Source organism: Cimex lectularius, unplaced genomic scaffold (genome assembly GCF_000648675.2).
Source record: "Cimex lectularius strain Harlan isolate CLEC.00 unplaced genomic scaffold, Clec_2.1 scaffold2, whole genome shotgun sequence".
Classification (NCBI taxonomy): Eukaryota; Metazoa; Arthropoda; class Insecta; order Hemiptera; family Cimicidae; genus Cimex; species Cimex lectularius.
In genome coordinates, this window is record NW_019394219.1 from 6,111,556 (window position 1) to 6,135,552 (window position 23,997).

Consider the following 23,997-nt stretch of genomic DNA (forward strand, 5'->3'; position numbering starts at 1 on the left):
AAAAGGGTAGTTAGTCGGCGTCTTTGACTCGAGTATGCTTTGCATTGTTGTGCGTATGACCGGTGTGGTACCCTTGGGGAAGCGAAGGATCGGACTACCTAGGCTAGACCTATGGTGTCCCTCGAATGCGTGTAGCAGGTGTAGGCTGAGCTCGATAAGAGACTTTTTACCGTAGACAGTGCTCATCTAGGGGGTGGGTAATCCCACTATAATCCGAAACCGTTGTCGGGGCGTTCCCGGAAGTTTCTACGCTGGAGGAGCCTCTACACTCACAGAGATAGAGTCGCCTTCTCTATCTAGGGAGTACGCGAAGGGGGGGACGGGCTGATGTATTTCGGCCCGTTAGCCCCTCGCGTGCGGCGTACGACCCGACGCACAATGCGGGCCCGACCAATCGGAATGGACAAGCGGAAAGCGTGGCTACCGACCCTTAGGGGCCGGGACACCACTACACCAATGCTGCGGCGGTAACACTATTCCCTCGTATGCGGAGGTGCGTCAGCTCTCATCTTGAGAATCAAAACGTCCGATAAGGCCATGAGCTAGGTGCGGACGTTAAAGATCCTCTTGTCTTGTTGACGATGAGTAACCGGGAAAGCAGACCCAAAATAGCTGAAAGGTCGTGCCGGAAACCACAAAACTGCCTTTTTCAAGGCACTTCTGAACTTGGTTAGCATTGCACCACCTCGCTAGCCAAGGGATGTGACAAGTCCATGCATGTAAAATCTTCCTGGTGTTCTCTTTGAGAACGCTGGGCGTCTGAAAATTCCCCTCGGGGATAAGTCCGGACGTTAAAGATCCTCATGGGTGGCAACACCCATGAGTAAAGATGGGAACATCAGACCCAAAATAGTCTATCCTGTAGGTGTAAACTGGTAAAGATCTATTGACATAAAAACATCCAAGCCGTTGACAATAGGAAGATCACGATGATCAATTCGTTAGTTATTTTATTACTGAGATTGTCATATTTTATGGAATTAACGTATTGCGGATCTAATTTGAGACCCTTACAGCTGATTTATCTTTCAATTCTTAAAATTATCTGCGGCCCTCGTGTAATTTTGTGCTGGAGGGTTATAGATAAATAAAAATATTCTTCACAACTTGGTAAGTAGCTGAATCACTAAGATGGAAAGAAATCTCATTGTAAACTTGATGCTCTTAATCTCTTACTTTTAGCAGAAACAAAGTACCAAGGGTTGATAGAAAATCCGATTTGGTTTTTTTAATGTTTGAGCTTATAATTGAAATATTCTGCAGTATTATTTGCGTGAGAGCAGAGGGTCGAAATCGTGAAAAGATTATTTCATCGGACCCGATACTCAGAATCAATTTTTCTGTATTTTTTATTTTGTTATTTTACCTGAACGATGTATCCTTTTGTTTCTCGGCCCCCACCGGTGATCCTGGGTCCCCTCCCCCGCCACTATATAAGCCCTCGGGTCGCTTCGAGAGGCGTTCAGTCGACGAGACAACGACGATAAACACGTAAGTAACTTTCACTTGTTGGGAAAAAGAACACGAGGATTTGTTACTGACATGTGCCCGACGGCTTGCATCCTAGGCTCCCCTTTTCGCAAATGTCTTCTCCCGCCGTATCTCGAGCAGCTAAATCGGAAGGAAAGTCTTGTATAAGCCAGTTGCTCAAGGAGTCGTGATCTCTGTTCGAAAAGATCGTGTCGAGCCTCCACTGATGAAGCCCCTCTTCCAACTCTGCCATTTGATTATTTACAGTTCAAAAGGTCAAACGGGCCTCGCTAAATTCTTCCCCGTCCGACACCTCGTTTTGATTTATTCCGATACGAGACCCGGGATTGGACAAAAATGAGATTTTTTAACGGGAAAAACTCCGGTAAACAACACCTGCGCGGATGGAAAGACTGGAAGGATCGACCAATTGCAAAACGATGCAAATGTTCGGAACATTGGATCGTATTTCGCAAGGCTGTAACGAGTTTCCAGTCGACTCACTTTGCGCCTTGAACCGTCCACGGGGGTCGAGTTAGAAATATCAAATCACAACCTCAACATTTAAATTTTAGAAGAAAAAATACCTCATTAAAAGTCTCGAAGGAGACAAACATCAAACAGTTATTTGCATCCCAATAAAATTTGTTTAACTTTGCCCTATTGGAATGGGACTACCAAATAAGGGCATCTTCTCAGAATCAAGTCGATTTTATAACGGATTCACATATAAAAAAATAATAATAAAAATAAAATAAATTTTCGAATTCAAAACTATGTAATGAATGTTCGATAGCTGTTATTAATAATATTCTATGTATATTTTTCAATTTTTTTCTTTTACACTTAACAACAAATTGTGCGAGTACCGATATGCAAACAGTACAGATGCCGGTTGAATGATTTAGTATCATTTTATAAATTTTGTCACGTTTAAAGGTGAACGAAGTCAGAAAAAAATTTCTCGCCCGGTTTTGTCCGAATTTTTAAACTAAGACCTTGCCTCAACTTCTTCTGAAACTTAAAATTTATAAAAGAAACTAAATTTGAAACCTTATTGGAAGAATTCACGGTAGAGCTTGGCAAATGTCATAACAATTTCTTCGTTTAATAAGGTTTCTAGCGCTACTTAGTTTAATTACATCTTACCAAAATGCAGAAATTATAAGCTAAATGGGAAAAAAGTGGTGAGGGCATGAAAAAAGTATAGTGGAGTTTATCTAATACTTCTACTTTTTGTCTTAGGTAAATTTTATTTCTCATCTTTAATTTAATTAAAAAAAGCACAAAAAGAAAGACAAATGAAACAAAACACATAAAAAAGAGACAATAAGCAGAGTGAATAACCAAATTACTTTAAATTTTTCGTTGTTTTTGTGTTTTTTTATTAGGTTAAGGTGAGGAAAAAAAATTTTGCCAAGGACAAAATGTGGAACTATTAGGTAAACTCCACACCTTGTTCGATTTTGCAAATTTAGGCATGTTTTAGTTTCATAATTTAATTTTTAATCAGAAAAATATTTTCAAAAATAAGCTCTTATTGTACAGGGTATCAGGCTACTCGCTTGGCAAATTTTGCCAGTGAATTTCTCTTCTCATAAGCAACAAAAAAGTACGTATAAGACAGGGTCTCATTCTCAACCCTTTCGCCGATATTCAACATTTTATATTTTTTCAACTACCTACGGTTTTCGTAATAAATCTACTCCTAGGTCTTGAACTATTCATTTTTTTGGGGGAAATCTAAAAAAAAGCACTAAATTTCCTTTAAGAAGCCACTATTCAAAAACTTTCAATTTAATTTTTGGCAATGAAAAAACATTAAATCTTTTGAATTGAAAATTTGTAAAAAAAATTAAACTTGAAACCTTATTGGAAGAATTCACGATAGAATTGGCAAATTTCATAACAACTTCTTGGTTTAATGAGGTTTCTAGATGTATGCCCTTTAGTTTAATTACATGGAACCAAAATGTAGAAATTTTCTGCTAAATGGGAAAAAAGTAATGACGGTATGAAAAAGTTGGAATGGATTTATTTTAGAAATTCCACTTTTTTGTTCTGGGCAAATTTTATTTCCCATTTTTAATTTAATCGGAAATCACAAAAAGAAAGACAAACAATAAAACACATAAAAACAGGCAATAAGTATAGTGAATAACCAAATTTCGTTGAATTTTTCTTTGATTTTGTGCTTTTTTATTAAGTTAAGTTAGGAAAAAACTTTGCCCAGGACAAAAAGAAGAATTATTATATATACTCCACTCCTTGTTTTTTAATTTTGCTGCTTGAAACTAAAATATGCCTAAGTTTTAGTTTTAGAATTTAATTTTTAAGTAGAAAAAAATATTTTCAAATATAAGCGCTTATGCAGGGAGTCAGGCTACTCGTGGGGCAAACTTTCCCAGTGAATTTCTCATCTCATATGCAACAAAACAGTTCGTATGAATCTCAATCCTTTCGCCGATATTCAAAGTTTTATATACTTTTCAAATATCTACGGTTTTCGCCATAAATCTACTCCTGGGTCTTGAACTTTTCATTTTTTGGGAAATCCAAAAAAAGTGCATTAAATTTCCTTTAAAAAGCCACCCTTTTAGAACTTTCAATTTAATTTTTGGCAAAAAAGCAAACACTAAATCTTTTAAATTCTGCTAAATTTAAAATTTGTAAAAGAAACTAAATTTGAAATCTTACTGGATAAATCCACGGTAGAGGTTGGCTAATAAAGTTTCTTATATCCTTTTCTTTAATTACATCGAACCAAAATGCCGACGGCATGAAAAAGGTGGAGCGATGTTAATCTAGTAATTCCACTTTTTTGTTCTGGGCAAATTTTATTTCTCATCTTTAATTTAATAAAAAAGCACAAAAAATAAGAGAAATGGGACAAAACAGATAAAAAAAGAGACAATAAGCATAGCGAATAACCAAATTACTTTAAATTTGTCGTTGTTTTTTTAGTAGGTTAAAGTTGGGGGAAAAAATTGCCCAGGACAAAAAGTGGAAGTATTAGATAAACCACTCCACGTTTTTCTCATCGTCACTTCTTTTTTTCCCATTTAGCAGAAAATTTTGGCATTTTTGTACATTGTGATGAAAAAAGGGGTCAACTACTAGGAAGATTGTTAAACGAAGAAGTTTTTATGAAATTTTCCAAGCTCTACCGTGAATTTTTCTAATAAGGTTGCAAATTTAGTTTCTTTTGCAAATTTTAAGTTTAACAAGTTTTGCAAGAAAAAAGTTTTAGTTAAATAAATAAATTTAAACTAATATATATTTTGCATCAAGTCTCCAATTCAACAACCGTTGGTGGAATCAAACGGCATAAAGGTTGTTCGTTTAATATTTGTTAAAATTCCTTCTTTCGAAGTTGGTAGTCATCGCAGAAAAAGCACATCAAACATTTGCTAGAGACGTAAGAATCCGCGGGTTATCTAACGCCGCCTGCTGTCTGATGTCGGTTGTTTAGACCCTTTAGTTTCTACACTTTTCGAAGCGAACCCGTTGCCCAACTGCTTAAAATTAGAAGTCCGCTCTTTTGAAACGCGATGGCGTTAAAAGGCGTCCTTCTATCGGGTGGGTCCTTCGATTGTAAACAAATCCGCACCCAACACGCGGAAGAGCGGGAACACCTTAATTGGCATCCTTTTCTCTGCTATTGAAAGTGATGGATTCACGCCTTATTTCCACGTATTTTTGATCTCTCCGTAAACCTCAAACCTCCCCCCGCACTTTCACCTTCGCCCTGTGCATACATAACACAATACCATCATCGTAGGAACGTTTATTTAGCCCCGGAATCTAGCGGAAATATCAATTTGTACTTTGGGCGTTAACCACGTGTGACCGATTTCCCGCTTTCTTGAAGGATAAGTTAAGGAAAATAATAAATACATACAATAAAATAATAAAACAATTAACGGAATAACTTGGTAGGTTATAAATCATACTTCCAGCATATTAAGTCCTGTCCCTTGCTTAGAAGGCCACAATAACACAACTATTAATCCGATCACTTTTTCACTCACGAACACTGGATCAAGGTATCGTCTTGAAGAAGAAAGCAAATTTAGTTGTTACTGCCAAGCTTTCGACCCATTCTAAGGTCATCATCAGGGCAAAACAACCTTAAATATGTCTACAGATGGTCATATTTAAGTTTTTAGAGGTGATCTGAAATTTCCTTGTAGACCGAGACAGCAACATGCTTGGCAGTTGCAACTAAATTTGCTTTCTTCTTCAAGACCATACCTTGATCCAGAGTGTTCATAAACAACTATTTATACAAGTATCTATACTATAAGTATAAACACTTTTGTCCCGGGTTCGAATGCATGGCCGATGGTTTGTAAGTAACATACTTTAAAATGTTGTTTTTTTTAACTTCCCAGCACTCCGAGGGTTGATATAAGCTCTGCTGTTGCGGAAAAAAATTAAATTAAAGAAAAGGAGTTCGTCAAGTAAATCTATCCAAGGTATTGCTCTTTACAATAATAAATCGATCAAATTTAATTTTATGAACATTCCAGAGGAAATATTCGGAAGTTAAGTCAAGAGGAACTGTTCGATAAGGTTAATTTGGAAATGTTCAGAAGTTAAAAAGTGCTGAACCATAAAATAATAAATCGTGTAAATTCTAGAGGCACTATTCGATATTTAAGAATTTAAAATATTCAGATGTTAAAAAGAATTGTGCTATGAAATAATAAATCATGTAACTTCTTGAGGAACTATTCGATATTTCTGATTAAGAAAAGATCCGAAGTTTATTCTAGAAGTACTATTTATATATTTCACTATTAACTACACAAAAAACTATTTTTATATATTTCAAATTTGAATTACTCAGAAGTTATAAAAAGTAGTGAGTTATAAAATAATAAATCACGTAAATCTAGAGGAACTACATATTCGATGTTTCAGAATTTGAAATATTCAGAAGTTAAAAGGTAGAGAACTATAAAATAATAAATCATGTAATTCAATATTTTCGATTTTGAAATGGTCAGAAGTTTGTTTTTTATTTTATTTTTTCTGAGGGTTCGCAACAGCAGGGGTCATGTCAACTTTTGGAGTGTCGGAGTTTAAAAAAAAGTACAGTGCCATAAAAAAATAAATCACGTAAACTCTTGAAGAACTATACAATATTTTATATTTTTAAATTCACATAAGTTTATTCTAGAAGAACTATTCGATATTTCAGAACAAGAAATTTTCAGAAGTTGAAATGCACAGTACTATGAAATAATAAATCATGTAAATTTTAGAGGAACTATTCGATATTTTCGATTTTTTAAATGTTCGGAAGTTAATTCTAGAGAAACTATTTGATATTTCCGATTTTGAAATGGTCAGAAGTTAAAAAGAATTGTGCTGTATCGTTTAAATTCTACTGGAGCTACTCCACATTTCCGAATTTAAGACGTTAAAAAGAACTGCTGTAAAATCACGAATCATGTAAGTTCTAAAGTCATTATTCCATATTTCCGATTTTGATAGTTTCTGACAATTCTGGTGTCAGTACGCTCGCTGGTTTTGTTTGTCACACGCATTTAGGCTTTGCCTGGGAAGAGGTTTGTGACTTGCATAACTCTGCTTATAACCCTGTGTGGATAGACTAACCGCAGACTTACGAAGTTATCTCCTTGTTTAATAAAGTGAATCTCGTTATAGCGTGTTAAGAGCTTCTCAATTTAATTTTCCTCCAAATTCTAGAGGAAGTATTCAATATTTCTCATGTTGAACTATTCACCAGTAAAAAGGGTGGCTCTGATTGTATAATAACGGCATTTGAAATGAAAAATGCAGCTTCATAATTTTGATGTTTTCAAGCCATTTTCCTCTTTGCATAGAGGTAAGTTAACAGACAATTCCTTAGAACCGGTTTCTATAAAACTGTAAATTAAATAATATTGGCATAATTTGCATAATGTCTGAGAAATTTTATCATAATTGCATACAATCAGGTCGGTCAGGGTTGGAATGATCTTTTACATCATAAGAAGGATGTAACGTGCAAACCCACAAACACATTTCTGAAAGTAAATGTAGTCAAACTACTGTTCTACAAGGTAATAAATCATAAATATTCCGATATTTTCCATTTGGGACTATTCATCGGTTAAACCGGCGGTCTCGGAACGGTGGGTGATGATTAAATCAATGCGAGCGATGATGTCAAGAAATCCCTGTATTAACATCCCATGCGGATCTTCGGACGGCAAAATTAAGACCTTGGAAGATGAAATTAGCTCTACATTACGACCGCCGTGGGATAAACAAGGATAATTGGCATTGCTTGCCTTTGACCGAAAGGTCAAATCCTTTCCTTTTTATTTCCACGATTATAGAACTATGAGTCCACCGTATTTACCATAATTGGCACGGTTTAGCCTCTTGGAAGTCTTTTTTTTTAGTTTGGCATCTTAAGCGGATTCGTATTAACGTACAACTTACTTTGAAGCTTTAAGTCCTGATTAAAATGTCTACTTATGAACATCGAATTGTTTTCTTCCTATCAGTTTTATGTGACCTCAAAGGATCATTTTGTTTCTTTAAACAAAATATATTATCCTTCTGAATAGATAATCTTTTAACTTTTGTCTCTCCTAGGATCTTAGATTCAAGTCCATTCAATGAAATGTTAGCAAAAGAGTAGAAACTTTCAAAAGAATCCTGGACTATCACTTTATTGCATTAATAAAGGTACGTTAGTAATTATCTTCTTATTCGCATTTTCCCAGTTTCAACATCTCTTTGTGAGATTGATACAACTAGGTGAAAGAAAAATCCCACTATCGTTCTGTGAATCAGTTGCAACAGTTTATATATGATGAAAAAAAAGACAATTGAATTTTTTTCGAAGCTCAAACACGATTGTAATCATTGATTAATTCCGGTTCACTGACAAAGTTAGATCAATTGCGATAATCTAACGGTAAATTGTAGTGTAGAATTGGTATTTTTTTGCGGCTTGTTATCCTAGCTGTTTTTGTCTAACATGTTACGATTTTTCGCCATTTTCAATGGTGTACTTGCGGTTTTGCCTTGCCCTTCTTATAACCCTGACAAATGAAACTTCTCAATTGACGGGCCACTATAGTCTATTGTTGGATACTGTGTTGAAGTTGCACCTTTTATTATTTGCTCCTTGAAATAAATTTAACTTTGGCCATCCTTGCTCCCTTACTGGCCAGAATACTCGTATCAAGAATCAAAATTGGAAGGTCAATAACGGCTATCGCTAGATATCGTGTTGAAGCCGTGTTATTCCGCTGATTACCTGAACTATACTTATTTCTACAGAATTGAATGTTCAGTATTGGCCGTTGTTGGATTTTGTGTTAAATGAGTCCTTTTTATAAGATTGTGAGCTTGTTGTTTTATAAGATGTTTGCTCATCCTGCTTACAACCCGAACAAAGGTCAGTTATGGCGACGAAGGGTCACTAAAGGCTGTTATTATGTAGATTTCGAATTGATGTCGACCCTTTTATAAGTTAGAGTTTACGCCTGGAAGGAAATCGATATTTTGACTCGCCCTGCTTATATCCTTTACTAATGAAATTTCTCCTAGAGCTACAGTATTGAAGACTTAAGACTATTTGTGTTGAGGCCGTCCTTTTGACGTATCTGAAAAACGCCGCTGGAAGAGAATTGATGTTTTGCCTCTCTTTCAACAACTGTATAAGGACGCTTCGCGTATAACTACATAATTGACGGGCCAGTCAAATTTATTGTTGAATTTCGTGTTGTGCCCGTCCCTTTAATACATTAACGAACACCATAAGTCTTGAAAGAAATTGATGTTTTACCTTCCCCTGCTAATACCTCTGAATAGTCAGTAATTGTATGTTCTGTATTGGCTATTGTTAAATTTTGTGTGAAAGTCTTCCTCTTTGTAAGATTATGAACACCCTTTTGCCAGTGAGGTAATTGATTTTTGCCTCGCCCTGCTTGTATCCCTGACAAAGACGTGAATTAGTTTGTTGAAATTTGATTCTGCATATACATACGAGTAATATATTATTCATATAATTCACTAATTTCGTGGTCCGCTTGACCAATTAATATATTACAATTAATTAAGGTGTTTAGTTGAGATAAAAAGATAATGGCACGAGCGGGATTCGAACCCATGATCTTCGGCTAGATACGCCGCTGCTCTACCACTTGAGCTATCGTGACCTCGATCCACTCGGACACTAACTTCCCATCTCAACCCCACCTTTTGAATTTTCCCTCCTTTTTGCCATTTTTCAAATTATTCATATATTATCACGAAATTGACCATGAGAGACAAATCTGACCATCCTCTGTGTTTTTATTGTTAAATTGAAATTACCGTTACGCACTGTAGATTTTTGTAAATTTTTGATTGTAGATTTAGATGTATTAGTCGGGATGTGTATTATACTGCGCCCTTTATGAGCTGTTGAATCTTTTTTTATGAAAAAATTTAAATTAAAATACATTTTTAGAAAGTTTTTTATTAGAGAAAGACTACTCCGACCATCTGGAAAGAATCTTTGAGGGATATCGTATTACATATATATATATATGTTGTAATTTCAGTAGTCGATGATTATTCAGAAATCGTGAGATGCGGTCTGTTGTGATGTAGGTTTCAGAAAAACATTTTCTTTTCCAACGTTTCGATCTTTATTGAGATCATCTTCAGAGCCTGGGATTTACAAACACTGTTTAAATTTAACAAATACATGTAATCACCACACATTTCAGTAGTGTAGCATCAGTTTTGAAGCAATCAGCAGTAAAACATCTATTCGCGAATAAAAAGGATTATTAACAACAAATAAGAGGAGAAAGCGTTTTAGAGCGCTTTTTAACCCGAACGTTGCGCCACGAGAAGGAAATACAGTAAAGGCTGAAAATAATCCTGGATTTCATCTCTCTCACTCTCTCTCTCTCTCTCTCGCTGATGTATAATCTAATTAATCTAATTAAAGTGACATATTAGACGACCCGTGTCATCGGCGTTGCTTCTTCACAGTTTCACAGTGAAATTTGACCTTTCTCTCCGGATGGGCAGCACGTCCTGAATAAAAGATCCGCTCGGACCGAGCACGGGGGTACATAAAGTGTACAAATATAATAACTCTCTTTTCCCTTCGTCATCAGTATTCAGAGTTGGAACCGTCTCAGAAATAGTACCAGCCGCGTTTGTAGAGTTTGCTAATTTGTACGGCACGTTGGGAAACTCTCGCTTTCTTCTCTCTTGTTATTTTTTTAAAATGTAAATATAGTTTAGCTTTTAATTTTACCACGGGCTGCACTATTGAAAAATATGACAATTGATAAGAATATTATTTTAAAGGCCTAATAATACCGTAACGTTACAAAAAAAATGAATGTCACATGTCTAATAATCAGCGTTTAAATAAATTATATTATTTGCAATTTATAAAAACGGTTAAGCTGTGCTTTTCTTTGTCACAAACAACAGATTAGTTTGGCCGTTAAAATCACACAGCTCTGCTTACAAACGCTAGTTTGATCTGCATATAAGCAGGGTGAGTCAACAAAAACAAACCCCCTCGGAAGGTACCCGAAATGCCAATCTACAGGTTCATAACAGAAAATAAAACCGGTAGTTAGGTAGTTTCTGATCATACTGGTCCGCCTGCCCTCGCTGGTTTGAACTCTGAAACGCGTTTCGATTTCAGGTCAACAACTTCAAAGGTGCGTTTGTAGGGCACCCTGTTTATAACACTGACACTCCAAACTATTTATTATTGCTGTTTTTCGACGATCTTTGCCATTTGGTATGCCAGGGTTATAAGCAAGGGTGAGGCAACAAACCAAAACCCAATGCGAAACTGCACGTTGATAATATAATTTTTTTTTCAACATATTAGTAAATTATTCAATTAATTAAGGTTTTTAAGTTGAGATAAAAAAGTCAGTGTCAAGAGCGGGATTCGAACTTGAAATTTCATTCGGGAATTCAAAAGGTGGGGTTGAGATGAGAAGTTAGTGCCCCAGGGGATCGAAGTCACGATAGCTCAAGTGGTAGAGTAGCGGCGTATCAAGCCGAAGGTCGTGGGTTCGAATCCCGCTCGTGACACTGACTTTTTTATCTCAACTTAAAAACCTTCATTAATTGAATGTTATTAATTGGTCAAGCGGACCACGAAAAATAATGAATTTAGTATATTATTAAATTCACTAATTTCGTGGTCCGCTTGACCAATTAATTGTTAGTATATTATGTTGAACCAGCAGTTAGGTCATTTCTGAAGTTTTTTTTGGTTCGATTAACCTCCATGTCTTTCAGGCTTTATTTGACTTTTATTGTGGTACCTCATCATGTCTAATGAAGCTTCTCTTACAGCTAAGCATTGTAGGGTTACTCAAGTCTACTGTTAAATTCATTTTGAAGTTGTCCCTTTTATACGTTTCTAAGCCACTTACATATGAAAGGAAATATGTTTTATCTCGCCCTGCTTAAATCCATTACTAGCCAAATTACACTTATAGCTACTGATTTGGAGGGTGTACTTACGATTGGAAGAAACTGATGTTTTACCTCGCCCTACTTATATAACCTTGACTACCCAAACTACTCTTACATCTACAGAATTGGAAGGTCACTAAAGGCTATTATTAGATTCGTCTCTTTGCTTTTATGAATGTCCCACGACCTGCTTATAACCCTGACATGCAAAACTATTCTTACAGCTTTAGCATTGTGGAAAGGATCGCTAAAGCTTATTGTTGAATTTTATATTGAGATCTGCGGGGTGATTAATTAGCCGTCGATTCAGATCTTCACTGATTCCTGCGTGATCTTCAATGGATTCGGGTTATGAGCAGGGTGAGTCACAAATCACTATTATAAAATAATAGACTTATAAAAGTTAAGTTAATAAAACTAAATCCACTATCGGAAAAAGTTTAATGAAAGATAGAATCTCTGATATTCCTTGTAGGCTTATCGTCGCTGTAGAATTGTGGTAAAGACCGGTAGGTATGATTTCGTGTTGAGGTCAGTGGGATGATGAATCTGTTTGGACGTTTCCAACATCATCCTGATCTATCGCTGGTTTGGCTGATAATAGGAAACGACGAGATTAAAGGTTCATCTCCTCTTAGACCTCTATCACAATACTTGATTTGCATTTTGCAATAGTACGTCGAATTATTGAGTGGCCGATGAATGAATGAGCTGACATTTTTGTTTCACAGTTTCACTATTGAGGATGTAGTATTGTAGAGGCTCGTCCTTGTTCCTTTTCGAGATGACGAGGTGCATTTAGCGATATTTTCTTCAGCCTTCGATCGTCAGCAGAAGATGTTATTCTGTACACAGTCGGCCACTGTGTAGCCGTATGATTATCAGCGTGACGGCCAAACAACGTACAATGCGTCGTGGGCCGGGCGTCATGGAAATGAAACGTCTGAACTTTAAAACAAACCTGCAATTCCGTTGAAAAGGGTCGCCGTTGTGCAATGGACGGCATTTTCAAAAGAAAATCTGCCACTTGGTGTGTTTAACGGAGAAGTTTCGCTACAGAAACAACATTTGTACAATCATCGTAATTAAGCTTGACGCAATACAAACGGGGATTCGTTAAACTTTTTATATATTTTTTTTTTAATCTTGGCCTTTTACTATGTTTTACTGACCTTTTCCTGTTTAATTAATCTCTTAAAAGATTTTAAAAAAGGATAATCTATTATTTAGATAATTAACGTAAAATAGAGAAAAATTAAAGAAATGCGAAACAACAATATTTGAACTTAAATTATAAGTACAATAATTAATTTAAAGTATTAATTTGTCAATTTATAACCTTTTTTGTTGTTGTAATACATCATTATTTTGTTGTATTTTATTGACATTGACAACGAATTCATTTTTTATTTATTCACTTAAACAGAGCTACACTTTCACGGTCCATTTTTTATTGAAGTTGCTCAGGGATATAAACAGGGTGAGACACAAATATCATTCCAGTCCTTATTTGACCATAAAAAGCTTGTAAAAGAGACAATCTCAGCTAAGTGGAGCAACAAGTGCCACAGGTTTTGAGGCATGGCTTATAAAATATAAAGCAAGTAAAACGTTTCAAATCCCTCACAAATAGCAAAAGATTATAGTTGACAAATAATAATTTCAATGTATAGACCAACCTTTACGTTCTATAATTATGCACAACAAACGGTAGAGACAAAAAGATACATTGGAACGCACAGTTGAGAGTCCAAAAATTCCATGGCAATATATAAATTATTAATACATTACAAATATGTTTTTGCAATATAAATCTTTAAATATAGCATCAAATTTCAAATATAATAAGTCTGATGTCACGATACACCGGACAAGCGTGACAGGTTTTGAGGCATGATTTCCATTTCTTTCTTCTGTTTATTAAATATGCAAGTAAAACGTATTTCACATCTCTCACTTAAATACGTTAAAGCTATGTTGTTATATAATAGCATAAAGAAAAAATCAATCAAATTTGACAAATAATAATGTCAGTCTATCCGCCAATCTTAAAAATTCTACAAGAAACGGGCAGAGTAGAAATAGCAAGACACCGGAACGCAGAGATTGATGAAATTTGTCATAATCCAACAATTCCATAATAATATATTCATTATTAATATATTACATGCATTTTTCCTAATATAACTTTCTAAATACATCAGGTTAAAAAAATTAAGTCTGACGGTAGTCCGAATAAGGAGCACAGGTTTTGAGGCATGGCATCGATTTCATTGTTCAGTTTATTAAGAAAGCAACTAAAACGTATTCCATGTATCGTATTAACCAATAGAAAAAATTAATTTTATTCGAGAGCAAATAATTTTACCCTTTTTTCTAGACTTATCAATTCTTCAATTGAAACAAGCAGAGGAAAAACGGCGATACTCTAGACCGCATATATTGGTGAAATACGGTCAAGTATTTTGAACTGGGCATAAATATTTTTCAAATTAAATCAAAGAAGTTGACGTCACGATAGTCCAAGCTATGTTTTGATGTGACGTCTTTCTTCGGCTTATTATATATAGAAGTAAAATGTATTTCGTGTATATCGCTTAAACAAAAGCATAAATATTAATCATTTTAGAGGAATAAATTGGGCTAACCTTAGTAATTCTACAATTACAATAAACAGACACAGCAGAAATATCAATACAATAAAGCGAGATTGATCAAAATTGTATATTTAATGATAATATATTCTTTATAAAAATATTGTAAGTATATTTTTGAAAATAGAAATGTTTAACTGTTGCATAGTTTGTTTTAAAGTCATACGACTCGATAGTCTGAATAAGTTTCAGATTTTGAGGCAAAACTTCGATTTCTTGAATATGCAAGTAAATGTTTTTCACGTCTCTCACTTGAACAATACCATAAATAAAATGATGATGATAAAAATGATCACAGTTGACAAATAATAATTACAGTCTAAAATTCTATAATTACAATAAGCAGGTAGAACAGAGATAGAACGGAGAGATAACAACATAGGATTATACTTGACGTACATAATTTTTTAATTATATATTTTTAAATTCCACATAGACTATAGAAAATGAAGTGTGACGTCATGATAGTCCAAAACAAAGGGTGCAAGTGTGGGAGAAAAAAAATTTCCTATGTCCTTACTTAAACAATTGCTTAAATAGGTTTTTTACCAGTTTTTGACAAAGAAAGATAGAATAATTATTTCAGCCTATTGATGAAATTTGTTATCTTATCACTTATTTTCCATTCACAATAAGCGGTGCACAGCAGAAAAAAACTACAAGGTATAGATAAATTAAACTTTTGAAACTTTTGACTTAATCAGATAACATATAAACTAGTAGCATATAATTGATATATTTGTCGGATCTTCATTTTTAAATTCAGCATCAAATTTCAGAAAACTAAGTGTAACGTCACGGTAGTTCATACAAGGGTCCCAGTATGGGTGGGTGGACAACACATAATCTGGTGATTTCGATCTGTTTCTTCAACTTTTTTAATTTTCATATGCCTTAATTAATTGTATAATTACCAATTTAACCATCTTTGATAAATAAATATGTAAAATAATAAATGAATTGGTCTAGGTCTTGCTCCTTAACATTTTTGTTACTGTTTTATGATGAACTTTTGGAAATTTATTAAAACGATTTCAATACTACAAATAGTTGTGCGTATTTTGTTATTATATATTGCGATTTTGTTAAATTATATTCAATTTGATATGACATTGCAATTTGTGTCTAGGGTCGTTTAACTCGTACTGTTGACAGAAGAAACAAACCGGCAGCCTGGGCAATTTTCAAATCCTGTTAAAGTAGTTATGACGCAATCTTGAGGACTATCGGGCCAAGATCTTACCCGTGGAGCATGAATCCTGGACCCGGGGGGAAAACGGCTGGCCGTATGAAAACAATTGAATCCTCCGTCCTCGAGCCCTGACCCGAAAAATCACCCTTGGCATGTTCACACGGAGAGAGAGAAAAAAAATAACCATCAGGCAATAGCCGACGGTGAAAAGAACCACCGAAGGAGATTGTTTCTGACATTTTATCGCGGGAATCAAAACGACTCGAGATAAGATTTCAATCTGAGAAAGTGTTCAGACCTTCGCAGTCCAGTACGACTGCTGTGAATACAAAGGACAGAGAGAGTTCGGGCCGTGTCTAGACGATCGTTCAACTCTTGAATTTAAATCGAGTTTAATTACACATCACAAGAGGAAATATTAAGAAATCAAAAATAGTCACATATCAAAGATTCATGTATGATTTCACTTCGTTAATGACTCTCTGGGACCATGTAATTCAAATAGAGTAACCAAAATAATTAAGTTTATTCTTGGGGTAAAGGTACTTCGTCTCCAAAAACTTCCGCCTTTCTCCAAACAGCGAAGAAGATACTAAAACTTATTACGAAGAACATGATGTGGCATTTTAAGGATCTGGTAGTTAACTTTTATTATATTATTATTACATAGTCCCTTGTCGGAATACCAAACATATAATGAACAATACGGAAATAACCGCAAAATGTCTCATGTTTGGGCCAATTTTTTTGACCTCTTCCTTCTCCACTGTACCTTAGTAACTAGAGCCATAGCGGTTGGTTTTAATGTCTGAAGTTTACGCTCTCAAACCATGTTCCATAGTTCCTCTTGCATTTCAAGCAAACCGAGATGCAGATGTCTATGTCCGTTCACAGGAAGAGTCGTTCGTCCAACGAATTTCTCTTGAACGGCCTAAGACAAATTGAGCTTTGAATTGTTCACACGTACTTGTTTAAACGGGCAAACAAAACACAGTTGTTAAGAGTAGTAAAAAAAAGTAAGAGTGTTAACATCGACGTTTGGTTTTTAAGTATTACATTACGGAGAACTTTCTCGGCGCACAAGTCACGTGAGACAAATCCTGAAAAATCAGGGACACGAAAAAGCTCAAAAAGGAAGCCAAAGGCACATCAGCAAACCTGAATCTCTCGGATTTTACTTATCCTTACGCAAGAGAAATGTGCCAAAGTTGAAAGTATGAAGTTTTTGAGTTTAATATAAAAACGTACTTTTGCTGACCTTCATAATCCATATGGCATCTTTGAAAATCTTTCATAATTATAATATAACCTTATTTTTCTCAAGAAAATTTACATTGATCAAGCTTTTATAATTAGTTACTTTAGTCTTTATAAATTTGAACTTCTATTTGTTGTTTTAAATTTTGTTCTTACATTGCACGATAGAAACTTTAATCTACGTTATTTGTGTTTTATGTTGACAGAATGAAGGCCGCAGCATTGCTCCTTCTTTTCCACTTGGGTTTGACGGTATCCCAAAGGCCTCAGAAGCCTGGAAGATTCTTAGCACTACCAAATCCTCAAAAATGCGCTTCTAGTAAGTTTCGACAAAAGCATCCCTCGCCCAGTCCGAAGTATAATTCTGAAACAATATTTTTTCCAGGGCCGAAAGAGTTCTTCTTCCAAGGACATAATTACTTTTTCAGCGGTCACGTGCCGCAGTTCAGGAACACAAAAGTCGACTGGCTAGACGCAAGGAACTACTGCAGAGAGTACTGCATGGACCTCGTCTCCATGGAGACCCAGCAAGAAAACAACCTCGTCTTCAAACTCATCCAAGACAGTCAGTATTCCTGTTTAGTAACAAAAGGAAGTTTAAACACTTCTTTTTTTTTTTTAATCGTGTATTAATTTTTCTCGGGTTTGTGTGTCGACCTCTTTCGACATCGTGTTATGCAACGGAACATAATTTGTCACGTCCAATGCTACTTTATGCAAGACTAAGTGCATTCAGGTTTTCTAAAAGTTCTCGCATATTTGATTTGGTCTATTTAACGTTGAATAGGGTCTATCTATTTCAAGCTGTTTGGATTCTGTAACCCTTTTATGCCTAAACTATCAAGGATCCTGGCGAAAATAATCGTTCTGACTAGTGAACCGTATTAGAAAAGATATACTACGGTTACTTACTACCGTAGCAAACGAGTCAGACCATTTATATGGTACCTACGACAAAAGATTATTTATATAATTTCTTTAGATCCAAGACAAGCGACAAATCAAAGACCAGAACCGTGCAGCTTTGATCGAACTATATTGGCAAAACTTCACTAATCTATCGTAATGAAGGATTTGAACTATTGACGATTAAACAGGTCAAGTTCAAAATCAATTGGTCGTTTGGTTTAAACGTCTTTTTGTTACAGTTTGTCCAATTGTACAGACTTTTTTTTACTTTCAAGAGATTTTCCGTTAAACTTCAGACCAAAATAGGAGAACTGCATCGGTTCATCGATTGGCAACATGCTAGTGTACTTCGCCAATTTCTCGAACTGAAGAATTTGACCTTTTGACGATTAAACAAGTTAAATTTAAAATCAATGTAAGTTAAGTTTAAAATCAATTACAATTTATTAAGGTTTTCAGTTGAGATAAAAAAGTCAATGGCACGAGCGGGATTCGAACTCGATCCACTCGGACATCAACTTTCCATCTCAACCACACCTTTTGAATTTTCCTTCCTTTTTGACATTTTTCAAATGTCGTGTAATTAATCGTAATATATTAATTGGTCAAGCGGACCATGAAACTAGTGAATTTAAAATCAATGATTTGTTTGATTTAGATTTCTTTATGCTGCATGTTGTTCAATAGTACAGATTTTTTTTTTACTTTCAAAAGATTTTGCGTTAAACTTCATACCAAAAAAGCAGAACTATGTCGGCTCATCCATTGGCAAAATGCCAGTGTAACTTCACTAATTTATCAAACTGAAGAATTTGAACTCTTGAAGTTTAAATGGGTTAAGTATAAAATCAATGCTTCGTTTGGTTTACATTTCTTTCTGCTGCATGTTTTCCAATTGTACGGAATTATGTTTTTTCTTTCAAGAGATTTTTTTAAACTTCAAACCAAACAGGAGAACTTCATCGTCTCATCTATTGGCAAAAGGCCAGTGAAACTTCACTAATTTCTCGAACTGAAGAATTGAAACTTTTGAAAATTAAATAGGTTAAGTATAAAATCAATGCTTCGTTTGGTTTACATTTCTTTCTGCTTCATGTTTTCCAATTGTACGGAATTTTGTTTTTTCTTTCACGAGATTTTTTAAACTTCAAACCAAAAAAGGAGAACTTCATCGTCTCATCTATTGGCAAAAGGCCAGTGAAACTTCATTAATTTCTCGAACTGAAGAATTGGAACTTTTGAAAATTAAATAGGTTAAGTTTAAAATCAATGCTTCGTTTGGTTTAGATTTCTTTATGCTGCATGTTGTTCAATAGTACAGATTTTTTTTACTTTCTTAAGATTTTGCGATAAACTTCAAACCAAAAAAAGAAGAATTATATCGTCTCGTCGATTGGCAAAGGGCTAGTGTAACTTCTTCACTTACTTATCGAATTAAACTTTTGAAGATTAAATAATTTACTGGTGGTTTTGATTAGATTGAACCAAAAAAGTTTGTTTACTTCGAAGAGGTTTTATGTTAAACCTCAATCCAAAAAAGAAGGAAAAATTTCTTTCTCGTGGAAAGAAGCCGTTTTTATGTAGTAGAAGGGCCTATTCTTCCTTATGAAATTTACATGCTTTAGCATACTAATTCCCGAATTAATGCTCACAACATACTACTTATCGAAAACTGCATTAAACTGTTTTATAATTGAATGACCGTTGCAGATGATGTTCCGTACATTTGGACATCGGGCAGACTCTGCGACTTCAAGGGCTGCGAGAACAGGAAGGACCTGGAGCCGAAGAGCGTCTACGGCTGGTTCTGGTCCGCGAACAGGCAGAAGATGGCACCCACCGACAGGACTCCAGCCGGATTCGGCTACAACCCCTGGTCCAGAACTGGCCACAAGAAAACCAGGCAGCCTGACAACGCGGAATTCGACATCAACGGAACTACCGAATCTTGCCTCAGCGTCCTCAACAACGTCTACAACGACGGCATCGCATGGCACGACGTCGCCTGCTACCACGAAAAGCCCTTCATCTGCGAGGACAACGAAGAACTCCTCAATTACGTCGCCTCGACCAACCCGGGTCTCAGGCTGTAGAGGTCACACCCTCAAATACATCCTATCATTTATCCTATTAAATTATTGTTTATTTATCCTGTCTTTAAAACGCATATTTTTGGCGGAAATCAATGGTCTCTCGTATAAAATTATATTTTTCATAGATCAAAACCTTGAAAGTTCTCTTTTAAATTGTGTATATTTTTTGTTTGTTATGCCATCCAGTGTCTTCACGTTTCGATATTCCTAAAAATTTGTAACGAATAACCGAAATATAAAGACTTTTTACTACATAAGTATGTGGTTCTTTGTAAACCTATAGCATAAAACTACAATTACAGAACAACAAGCAGTCTTTTTTCAACATTAAAACCAACAACAATTGAATGAGTGATTAGCTGGCACATGGACCTATTTATATGAGGTTTGTTCGTTGGCCAAACACGCTGCCAAACTACCACGATTAAGTGAACAAACTAACATGTATGTTATTTGATTTAAACATAAAAAAAGGTTTCAGTACTTATTACGTTTTTCATCTGCTGTCCCACTAATTAGCCAATTTTCTTTTCGTCCAACTTTTTGTTCGAGGGTTATGTTTATGAGCATGTTTTGACTTTATTTCAAGAACCATTAGAGAATGTATTCCTTATGACCAGGAAGAATTTTGATTTGCTCTTGTTAGCCAACGTAGAATTTCACAGACTTTTTTTGGCCGGCAACTAACACAAAACACGAGGAACTTAGGAACAAATTCTATCAACAACACCCCAAACGGCGAAAAACCGCTAATGAAAACACAGACAAAATTGTTTTGAGGGGTACGGTTAAAAGGGTAGAGTTAAGAGTTAAAAATAGTAAGTAGAACTACCATAGTTCATCTGTCGCCTGAACAAACCTCTTTTGTGGCATAAATGATAGCCACATTAAAAACAACTCGCAAAAACAACCCCTTTGAGAGGAAAAAGGAACAGAAAACATTGTAAATCCTAACAATTACAAGACATCCTTCAGTAAAATATAGATGACCAATGTTAATTATGTCTAGATGAGACAGAGACAACACAGCATAGCTTATGCAACTGCCATGAAATAGCCAAGAAAAGGCTGAAAATGAAAGCCAAACTTAAGCAATGTAAACCTTGATATTATACCCCTGAGAAGAATTTTCCTTTCTTAACCATCAGCAGAAGTCATTACAATAGACGAAAGTGCAAAATGGAACGGCCCTTGTGATTCCAAAAGGATGAGGACAAAAATCACAGGCTCACCACTAAAGATAGAGTGGATATTGTCGCGAGAAGTACCAAAAAAGCAAAACCTGATCAAATTGTTCGGTAATGATCAAATTACAGACTCATCATTCTGCAGACCTCAAGAAGAAATCTAACAATCCAATTATCAAAGTTGCCTAAATAAGGATTAAATAAAAAATGCGTAATTCCTTAGTCCATGTCATCACCTTTTCCTGTTACAGTATACAATCATTTCAATATATATTATAAATTGAATTAAAATTTTTATGTAAAGTGTGGATGAGATGAAAAATTAGTGTCATGAGCGAGACTCGAACCCACGACCTTCGGCTAGATACGCCGGTGCTCCAACCTCTTGAGCTATCGCAATTTCGATTCACCGGACCACCAACTCACCATCTAACGTACAACTTTTGATTTCCCTCTTTTTTGCCATATAATCAAATATCGTGTAATCTGATTCGATTCTTATGAAGTGGCCACGGGGAGCTGTTAGCGAAATGCAAGCACTTCAGTAATTATATTAATCCGTACTGTATTTGAGATATAAATACGGAGCATTTATAATTGATCTGAGGACTTTTCGTGTGAAAGGATTGGATACGTTGGATATTGGAAGGTTTAGGTTTCCCACGGTTTTATTACATCCAAATAGGTTGTACTGAAGAAATGTTTTATGGATTGAAGTTTGTTTTTCGTCGATACCTTGGATTGTCGTCCTATACGTTTTTAGAAGACCGTAGAATCTGCTTAGGTATTGTCGTTTCAATCCTATATGCTGATTCTATTTAAACCTGGAAGATAATGAATGCAGTCGGATTTGGAAATTGGAACAGTAAATGTGAGAGGAGATTTACTTAATTTTAAATGTGACATGGACTCACTTGCTTTCATTTTCCTCATTTTTTATTGTCTACACCAGCCTCGTGATGATATGTGACATCTCTCTGCAGATCTTCCAAAGCAACCTCAGGCGTAGTACTAGAAGATATGCAGTATAGAAAATATAGAGGTCCGAACACACTGCACTGCGACACTCCCTACTGTTTTTGTACACGTGATTCTTGTCGGATCCGTAAGAATCGCTCTGTTAAGTAAGAGTGGAGGATCAAGTCGATCGTATTGGAGCAGGAGACCCTTGTGCCACACCAAGAAAGCCTCCCATGGAATATCCTTTGTGCTTAAGGGACGAGGATTAACGTCTACAACGCCAAATACTTGCTGGACTGAGGAATAGTGAGAGCGAGAGCTCTGGGAGAAGATTAAAGGGCTATAATTTGGCAACAATTTTGTATCTTTAAAAAAAATTGAAGTAATAAGGTAAGGAATAGGAAACAGTACAAACAGAATTTACGAATACTTTTGGAGGAAACTATAAGCACACAAATTTACGTCTATCGGCTATTTTGTTACAGAGCGCCATCCCATTTGATGTACTTTTTTCCATGAAATCTAGACAGTACTGATATTAGGATTTCATTTTTTCGGCCTTAGCAGGTTCCAGGTCTATCTTATGTTCAACAGAACAGTGCTACATTCGCAGCTGTCATCCATCAAGATATCGGCATACCTGAAGTCCCAATCTGAATAAAACAGTATTGTAACAATTAATTAAAGTTTTCAGTTGGTATAAAAAGTCAATGACACGAGCGGGATTCGAACCCACGATCTTTGACTTGCCGCTGCTCTACCACTTGGGCTATCGTGACCTCAATCCACTCGGACACCAACCTCCCATCTCAACCACACCTTTTGAATTTTCCCTCCTTTTTGCCATTTTTCAAATGTCGTGTAATCAATTTGATTCTCGACGACAAATAAAATGGCCACGCAGAGCTTTAGTGAAGGTATACTTTATTTTAAACTTATTAAATTCACTAGTTTCGTGGTCCGCTTGGCCAATTAATATCTTACAATTAATTAAGGTCTTCAGTTGAGATAAAAAAGTCAATGGAACGAGCGGGATTCGAACCCACGATCTTCGGCTTGATACGCCGCTGTTCTACCACTTGAGCTATCGTGACCTCAATCCACTCGAACACCAACCTCCCATCTCAATCACACCGTTTTGACTTTTCCCATCTTTTGCCATTTTTCAAATGGTTGAGATGGGAGGTTGGTGCCCAAGTGGATTGAGGTCACGATAGCTCAAGTGGTAAAGCAGCGGCGTATCAAGCCGAAGATCGTGGGTTCGAATCCCGCTCGTGCCATTGACTTTTTTATCTCAACTGAAAACCTTAATTAATTGTAAGATATTAATAGGTCATGCGGACCACGAAACTAGTGAATTTAATATTGTAATCTCAACCTCCTCACTATTTTTTCAAACTCTACGATTATCTGTACCTAATATAAATCAAAGGATTGCAAGATTTTCGCTAAATAACCACTTACCTTCTTCATGTTTTGTTTTCATATACGTTTATAGTCGGTTGTTATTCTGTAACTGTTTATACATCTATTAGCTAGATTCGTCAATTTAGACGTTCTCTTCAAGAAAAAGACACTGAATAGGTTGTTCATATAATTTGACTTTTCTTTATCCAAGGATTTGAAGTTCTAAGGACCCAGGCCAGCATAGAATAACCTTTCCAAACAAAATTTTAGGTTTTTTCTGGACTAGTTTTTTATTTCATATTACAAAGCAATATATTTAAATAAATCAATAAATATATAAGTTAGAATAAGTTGAAAAGTTAGCATTCACACAATTTGACATTTGTTCA

The 23,997-nt window shown here is 35.5% G+C and overlaps 1 protein-coding gene across 1 annotated transcript; it reads left to right on the plus strand.

Moving 5' to 3' along the window:
* The first annotated feature begins 1,410 nt into the window (after positions 1-1,410).
* Positions 1,411-20,311, plus strand: LOC106666810. Its single transcript, XM_014394274.2, has 4 exons — positions 1,411-1,491; positions 17,259-17,371; positions 17,438-17,617; positions 19,672-20,311. Exons 2-4 carry the CDS (start codon positions 17,260-17,262, stop codon positions 20,052-20,054), a joined length of 675 nt encoding a protein of 224 aa, XP_014249760.1. The 5' UTR covers positions 1,411-1,491; position 17,259; the 3' UTR covers positions 20,055-20,311.
* Positions 20,312-23,997: the final 3,686 nt, after the last annotated feature.